This window comes from Plasmodium inui (assembly GCF_000524495.1).
Source record: "Plasmodium inui San Antonio 1 unplaced genomic scaffold supercont1.1, whole genome shotgun sequence".
Lineage (NCBI taxonomy): Eukaryota > Apicomplexa > Aconoidasida > Haemosporida > Plasmodiidae > Plasmodium > Plasmodium inui.
Window position 1 is genome coordinate 1,843,776 of NW_008481835.1, and position 8,382 is coordinate 1,852,157.

Genomic DNA, 8,382 nt, shown 5'->3' on the forward strand with positions numbered 1-8,382 from the left:
AAAAAAAGGTGTAAAATGGGGCGTCGTGATTTGTCAGAATAGATAGTTATGGGGGGAGCACTCATGAGGAATATACCTTGAAGTGAATTCAAAATTTGGACTTTGTTTATTTTGTTAATTGGATGCTTCAACAGGTGGTGACACACTTAAGGGAAGTCACATCTAAGTGACATGTGCAAACAGAGTCTGACTTATAAAGTGTAGAGGGGGATAGGGATGCGAGAAAAAAAAAAGAAACCATTAAAGTGGGGCAGAAGCAGAAATAGTGTATGGCACAGAGAGCAGAGAAGCTCTAGCAATATTCTGCTGGTCGAATAAGCCACCCTGTAACCGAAATGTGCTGGCACACGTGCCTTTTTTTTAAAATGCTTTTACATTTCTTCATAAAAAATTGCAAGTTTTTCTTTCGCGCGAAAAGGACGTATCTACACGTATATGACTTGTGTTTATGTACGTCCATCACAGAATGTCACATATGCCTTGTCACCGCATCACACATGGCGCGCATTTTGTGGTAATATACTTGAGCGTGGTTCGTACCGAACGTTGTATCCTTAACACTCCGTGCACTGCCTTTTAAGGCTATATATTTTTTGGCGAGCAAAATTTCGCAAAAAAAAAAAATTAAGGAGAAAAATGAATACATAATTGTAACAATGCCACGATGCAAAAATAGTTAACGAACAGTTAAGGTAATTTTTGCACAAGGGGAAAAGGTACGCATATGGTAGAAGAAAAAGATGAACTTTCATTTTATTTTAAGCCCAAAAAGATTGCCTTTTAATGTAGAAATTTTTGTGAAAAATAGAGTAAATTTTCAGCACTCAAAAAAAAAAGGAAGCGTTTTTGTGCCCTTGTTTTTTTTTTTGTTTCTTTTTTATTTTTTCGAATTACCGATTTCTGTTTAGCTTTGCCTGTTCATCTTGATCTTGTAATTCACATAGTTACGTTTTTAAAAACATTTTTCCATGAGTAAAAAAGGCCTCAGATAATTTCGATCTCCGAATAAGGAGAAAGCAGAAGCGAGGAAAAAGTAGGAACAACAGAAATAGTAAGAATAACACTAAGTAGGAAAAGAAACACACTGAGAAGGGACAAAGTGGAAGGCGAACCGGAAAGCGAAATTACAAGCGAAGAGAGCGATAGTTCAAACAGGCAGCAACCATGTATCGAAACCTGTACGACACAGACAATATTATTTACTCTCCGGAAGGTACTAAAAGAGATGGCCAAACATAAATAGGAAATGTGTGCATGCTTTAGCATACTGCGCTGATGAAAGTATGCCAGCCGATTGTAATTGCATATGCTCATACATATTTGCGTGTATCTGCACGTGTGAATCCTTTTAGGGAGGCTATACCAAGTCGAATACGCGAATGAAGCTATAAAACAGGGGACCTGCGCCGTGGCTATAAAGTCCAAGGATTTTGTGGTACGAACGGCGGCGCATGTGCATATAGCAAGACGGGCAACATGTGCTGTGCGTTGGGGGGGCCCCTTTAAATGAAAAGAGCGAGGGGGGGAGCACAGACAAGCGATTGTAGCAGAAATATAATAAAATGGCGAAATGACGAAATAGTGATATAACCCCGTAATGTTTGCCCCCCATCTGCGACAGGCCACAGTTGTCCACCAAGCAGTGCGATTTCCCAACTTTTCGCATCCATTCACGTTGCTCGTTTTTTTTTTTTTTTCATCCCTCTCTCCATACAGGTCGTTTGTGGACTGAAGAAGCGCATAAGCAAGTTATCATTCCACCAAGAAAAACTGTTCAAAATCGATGACTACATCGGTGTGACGATGAGTGGAATAACATCTGACGCAAAGGTCTTGACGAAGTACATGCGAAACGAATGTCTGTCGCATAAGTTTCTATTTGATGAAAATATGAATATAGAAAAATTAGTGAAAAAGGTGGCAGATAAGTATCAACAGAATACTCAGAGGAGTAGTAGAAGGGCATTTGGTGTAGGGTTAATAATAGCTGGGTATTTTAAGGAGCCCTACATTTTTGAAACGAAGCCAAATGGTTCATATTTTGAATACATTGCCTTATCGTTTGGTGCTAGATCTCATGCATCGAAAACTTATCTAGAAAAAAATGTACATTTATTTGAAGATTCGTCTTTGGAGGAACTTACTCTTCATTGCTTAAAGGCCTTACGATGTTCCCTTTTGAGTGAAAATGAGTTAACTATAGAAAATACATCACTAGCTATTGTTGGTAAGGATAAACCATGGCAAGAAGTTACCACTGTAGACTTAGTGGAGCTTCTACTCAGGGTAAACGCTGAACAGCGAACTGAAAATATTGAGGGAGACATTCAGAATGAGGGAATTCCTTCAAATGAAGTAGATGCATCAAATCCGCAGGGCGATCAAATGGAATGACTCGGCAAAATGGGCCCATATATGGTATGTTCTCCTTTTCCACCACGTACACGTGAGAATAGTGAGGCATGCCCAGTGTGTTGGTGTTTTATTTATAAATGGATAAGTGGTATGTGCATGTGTACTGCTGCGTACGTGTCTGCAAATATGCGTATTTATATACACATATATATACATATATATGTTATATATTTATATGTTTATGACACCTGGTGCACGTAATATATACAAAATTTTAAGGGACTTTTTTTTTTTTTTTTTTTTTTTACCTTTTTAATATTTATAAGAAACAATAGGAAAAAAAAAGAAACGCTTTCTCAATTAAAATAGTTTTTTATTGCAGATCATTTCTGTTTCCCCTTTGTGAGTGGTTTATTTAAAGAAAGAGAAAAAAAAATAAAAAAAAGGACAGTCTTTCGCTCACTGTAAGGGTGAAATGCTAGAACAAAGCTCAATTTATTTACCGTTTATTGTTCTCTTCCGAGGAAGCTGCTTTAATGAGCACAGCTATATACACTGATTAAAGCACATTTACGTGAAGGCACCGCAGTGGTAAGCGAGTTGAGGGGGATCTGTCACCTACGCTTGTCTGCAATCGGTAAGGGTAATATGCGAGCACCTATTTTGTAGAGTGAATACACACAATAGCGGTTTCTATTACGTATGCCGGTTTGGGCTGGCTACCCTTTTCGGACCAAATTATTCCCACCTGTAGTACACAAAATTGGCGAAGATGTATGCGCAGTTTTTTGAGAATGTTTTAACAAATGCGAAGGAAAAAATAAAAGATGAGGAGATGCGCGAAAATGTTATTTTATAGAGGAATATATAATAACTGCAGCGGTTTAATGCATGCGTATTTGTTGCTCCTTCAAAATGGGGCTTCGTTCTTTTTTTTTGCTTCTGTGATGTGTATGATTCACAAATCGCTCTTTTTTTCCTTCATAAGTAATATAAAGCACATGCAACGGGTTTTAGGAACTATTTTTTTATATTTGAAAAAAATAAAATAAAGCAGCTTAAATTTGAATGTAAAGAATTTCAAACATTAGCGGTTGTTCGGGTGCGCAGTGGGGTTAGGGGTGCTTCTAAAGGAAGCTGCCCTCTGTAGAGCGTGAAGGATCAAACAGGAAAAAAATATTTCTTTATCTTTAAAACGAGGATAGAACTGTAATTTCTTTTAAAAAAAAAAAAAATTGTTATTTTTACCGAAAGGGATCAGATCGACGCAGTGGTTTAACCTTTTTTTTTTTTATTTTTTATTTTTAGGGAAAGCAGGAAAATTGCTAAAGCGAACTGTTGAAAATGAAATATGCCAAAATGCTCATGTGTACGTTTGATAGCTAAATATCAATGGGGTGAATTTTTGTATGTATGTACACAAGTAATGTTTTTTTTTTAAAATGTGTAAATGTGGGCTTAAATAATGACGCGCCCCTTGTTTAAATGCGCATATGTAGGAATATAAATAACTTTTTTTTTTCCATTAGCATTTGCGTTACGTTTATGCGCCATTTTGATTTGTCACGTGATGCATACAATGTTGATGAATAACTTCCACTTCTTTTTCCTTTTCGTTTATTTCCACCTTCAAAGGTGATGCAAATTTTTCCTTCCACAAATGCATGTGTAGATAATTTCATTTGCGTTTTTATTGAAAACAATTCGTTTGAAAGAGTTTTAAAGGGGGCGAGTGACATTCCGTTTTGTACATTTCCAGCTACGTTTGAAGTGTTTTCATCATTTTGGAGCGGTATGTGAAGGTGTAAAGCGTAAGATTGTTACGTGCGTGTGTGACAGGGCGGCTGTGGGCAGTTGTTTGCGTATGCACATGCGTGTGTACATAGGCACTCACATGGGTATGTACATATATATATACTTATATACATATATATATACTTACATATACCTATATATACTTACATACACCTATGCTTACACTCCCTCGTGTGCGTGGGCGACGGGGAGAGCTATTTTACGCGGCGAGGCAAAAGACGGCTTATGCAGCAACTTGCAGTAAACCGTTCCCCTACCATTTTGTTCATGCCATTTGAAAACGCACAAGAGGAGAAATAACTTTTTGGAGGACCCAAGACACACGTGAGCGTTGGACGAATGTTTTCCGCTTTGTCCGATTCGTTTGGGCGCAGTGACACACGCGTGCTGCACAAATTGTAAAACATCGAATTTCAGCTGTTCTGTTTTTTGTTCAATTCGTTACTTCGCACAGTGTAACACTGCGACGTACCAGCGCAGCGTGTTTGAGCCCAATCCTTTGGCCTTATGCCCCGAACACATTGCCGTGCACCCTTGTCGCTATACACACATCTGCACACGAGTGTATACACGTGTATGTACCTGTGGATACATTCGTATGAATTAAAATATAAATGCGGACCTAAACATACTTATACACACGAATAGGAATGCACAAACGTAGCTCAAAAAATAACCAGTCCAACATTTTGAACTCATTGCCCTTTAATTTAGAAACCGTCGTTTATTCCATCGCGTCCTTGATGATAAAACATATTCGCATTAATGTTAACATTTGGATGATTTAAATTTCTAATTATTTTTCGATGTAAGTAGCATTAAATGTGTATGCCTCCCTGTGTGAAGTAGCTACATCTATTGGGCAGTGACAAAAACCGTTTGGTTACAGCGGTTTGCGCAGACGCAGAAGCGTCAACTGAGGTAGTCTCTCCATAAGTACGTATGTATATATATTTACACATTTCATCACTCTATCTATTCTTCCCGTGTTTTTTTTTTACGCCCTTCATTTGAATCAATTTCGTCCAAAGGATTTCCCAAAAGGGAGTTTTTCCGTTTTGCCAATTTGTGATTGCCAAGCGGTGATGTAGACTTTTTCCCGTTCCAGTCGAATCCGATACCACGTGTGTACGCGTGTAGCCCCCTTCACCACTTCATACGATATTCTGCTAGCCAACACATGGTACGTTATGCACACTGTGAGTGTGTCCATCTGTTCATATTTCGTGCATAAAAGATTGTGTGATGTGTTCATTCGGTTAGGTTCCATTAGAGTACCGAATCTGACACATTTTCAAAGTCTACCTATTTAGAATTCGTTATGGAGACATATATGGATCATTTAAAACAAATTTAACATATTCCTAGAATACATCTATGAAGTGTTTTTTTTTCCCTTTTTTGTGCAATACATATTGATTGGATGTTAGTTTTATAGCTTTTCGCTAGAAGTTATACGTTCTTTTAGCGAAGAAATTTAATCTTGCGACCAGTAAACCTGGGATCGTTTAATTTGATATTAAATAATTTTAAGATAACTAAATGATAAGGTAGTTTGATCTTCAGATATGTATAGATATGTTAAATATGCTTATATATGTTAAATATGCTTATATGTGTTAAATATGCTTATATAGGTTATATATGTTATATATATTATATGCATTTTTATTTATTTGTTTTTTCTCATTAAACATAGCGTGGGTAAGAAGCTTCTTGCTCTCGAATCTTACCCTAAAGTTACAGCATTGCGGAATCGCAAATTGTTTGCCATTCTTTCCCCACCCCCCCTTTCCCTTGCAATTGTAATAACTTCTCTTTGTATTCCTTTAGCTGCTGTGTACAATTTTTTCCCATTCTTCCAATTTTTTCTGGTTTTATCTTATCATATGTTCTCTCATCTTAATTTTTTTTTCTTTTCTTTTACAATTTATGATACACAATTTACACCTTACAATTTATAAGTAAACATTTTCTTTTTTTTCAGTTCATTTTTTTTATATCACTTCGTTGGAGGCTTCTTCTCTCAATACCAAAGTCCTTCTCGTACTACGTTTTACTCCTCACGTAGTTAAGCATTTGTTATCGTCTCTTAATCCCATATGATGTTTTATTTAATGCTTGCTACGATATATAAGCATTTATATTTTTTTTCCTTTTATATGAATATATTCTTTTAGCATGTTTTTCTTCCTATTTATATATGCGTATCTCCATACTCAAGGATTTATGTGCTTGGTGAAGGCCCCTTTTTCGTAGATAGATACTCGGCCTCTTGATTAAGGGAGTTTACTTTTTTCATTTTTTCTGCCTTTTTTTTTTTTGTGCAAAAATTAGGCTTCCATTCATTGTACATACGCATAGAAATAAATGTTTGTTGCGCATTTTTTTGTGTACTACTTTGCATTTTCATATTCGTGCGCACGTCCATAATTTAAATCGAGTAGCAACGTTGACGGGGAAGCAGCAGAGCGAAGATAGTAAAGCCACATTAGCGGGGCAAATAAGGCGAAGCCACGATAGTGAAGAACATATATCAAGGAAACATTTGGACGTATTTAGTCATTTGACAAACCGCGCGCGTACACATCAGTGGCCGTAGAAACACACACACTGAAATTTTCTCATGTATATGCACATGTGCTGTTTAGCACATCGACACATACCGGTATACACCAGTTAAGAGAGAGAAACCGAAAAAAAAAAGAAAGAAAAGAAAAAAATGTCTTCTGTATCAACCTTGCCATATATAGGAAGTAAAATTTCATTAATTTCAAACTCCGAAATAAGATATGAAGGAATTTTGTACACGATAAATACGCACGAGTCGACTGTTGCATTGCAGAATGTTAGATCATTTGGAACGGAGGGGAGAAGACAGCCGGACATTCCACCATCAAATGAAATTTACGATTTTATCATATTTAGAGGAAAAGATATAAAAGATGTAACCGTGAGTGAAGCTGCGAAGACTATTCCGGATGACCCAGCGATCGTTTCCATGAACATAGCACCATCGTCTAAAAATAATTTGAGCGATAATATAAATTATAACAACAATGTCAATATAAATAAACCGCTGAAGACTCAAAACAATATGATGCAACAACAAAATGACAGAAATATGAACATAAATAATAGACGATATTTTAATAGGCAGAATTACAATTTTTACTATAATAATAACCCTAACAATAGCGGTAATAATCACAACAATAATAACAATAATAATAACAGCGGTAGAAACTTTAACAATTTTAAATATAAAAATTTTAGAAATTATGAAAGACCTTACATTATCGGGGAGCTCGAGTCACAGCCGAATCCAGCCCTAAAGAACAAATTCAGCCCCGACTTTGACTTTAGTACCAATAATCTAAAGTTTGATAAAAGCACCATACTAGAGGAAAAGAATAAAGACCCTTTAACGCTGAATAACAATATTCAAGTAGGAGGGTATGATAAGAATTCCAGCTTTTTTGATAACATCAGTTGTGAAACGTTAGATAAACAACAGGGTAAAGATGAAAGAGTGGACCGAGAAAAATTAAGAATGTTAGATGTAGACACATTTGGAATAGCTGCAGCGCACTATCGAACCATTGGACACAACCGAAACAACAACAGGAATAAAATGAGAAACAATAGGAATAACAAAATTATGGGGAACTTTAACTACAACTATTATAATAGAAGCCAGAACCCGTTTAACAGGTACCCTCCTTATTAGTTTTTTTTTTTTTTTTACGCGTACGGGGATGCGCCTGTCCATGTAAGTAGACATATTATAGATGTGTTCACGTATGCACACTTATATGCACGCGTTTTTCCCCGCATGGGCTTTGAAGCGCCTCCATTTTATTCGTTTTTTCTAATTAATGTTTGTGCCATTACATGCGTAATAAGCCATTTAATTCATTTTAAAAGTTCCCACCGGTGTAGACGCACTTATGCTGGCGTCCCCACCCGTACAGAGATGCGCCTTTACATAATGCACCAAGATAAGCGACCCCCCTCGTTACATCTTCAGAGTAACCTCATATGAACGTACAAGTTTGTTCCTGCGTTTGTGTGTTTATATGCGTACATTTTGACATGCTTGCACATGAGCACGAGGGGGGGGGAGGTTGCATGCATGTGTACACGTACGTATGTATTATGCGGGTGTATATGACGCCTGTGTGTATTACGCGTGTGTATATAACGCCTGTG

At 36.9% G+C, this 8,382-nt stretch overlaps 2 protein-coding genes across 2 annotated transcripts; both read left to right on the forward strand.

The window, feature by feature from the left end:
- Positions 1–1,164: 1,164 nt before the first annotated feature.
- C922_00414 (20S proteasome subunit alpha 6) lies at positions 1,165–2,394 on the forward strand (the record flags this gene model as incomplete). Its single annotated transcript, XM_008816030.1, has 3 exons — positions 1,165–1,213; positions 1,353–1,435; positions 1,717–2,394. The coding sequence occupies 3 exons, from the start codon at positions 1,165–1,167 to the stop codon at positions 2,392–2,394; spliced, it is 810 nt and encodes a 269-aa protein (XP_008814252.1).
- Positions 2,395–6,892: 4,498 nt separating this feature from the next.
- Positions 6,893–7,900, forward strand: C922_00415 (hypothetical protein; the record flags this gene model as incomplete). Its single annotated transcript, XM_008816031.1, has 1 exon — positions 6,893–7,900. The coding sequence occupies one exon, from the start codon at positions 6,893–6,895 to the stop codon at positions 7,898–7,900; it is 1,008 nt and encodes a 335-aa protein (XP_008814253.1).
- Positions 7,901–8,382: the final 482 nt, after the last annotated feature.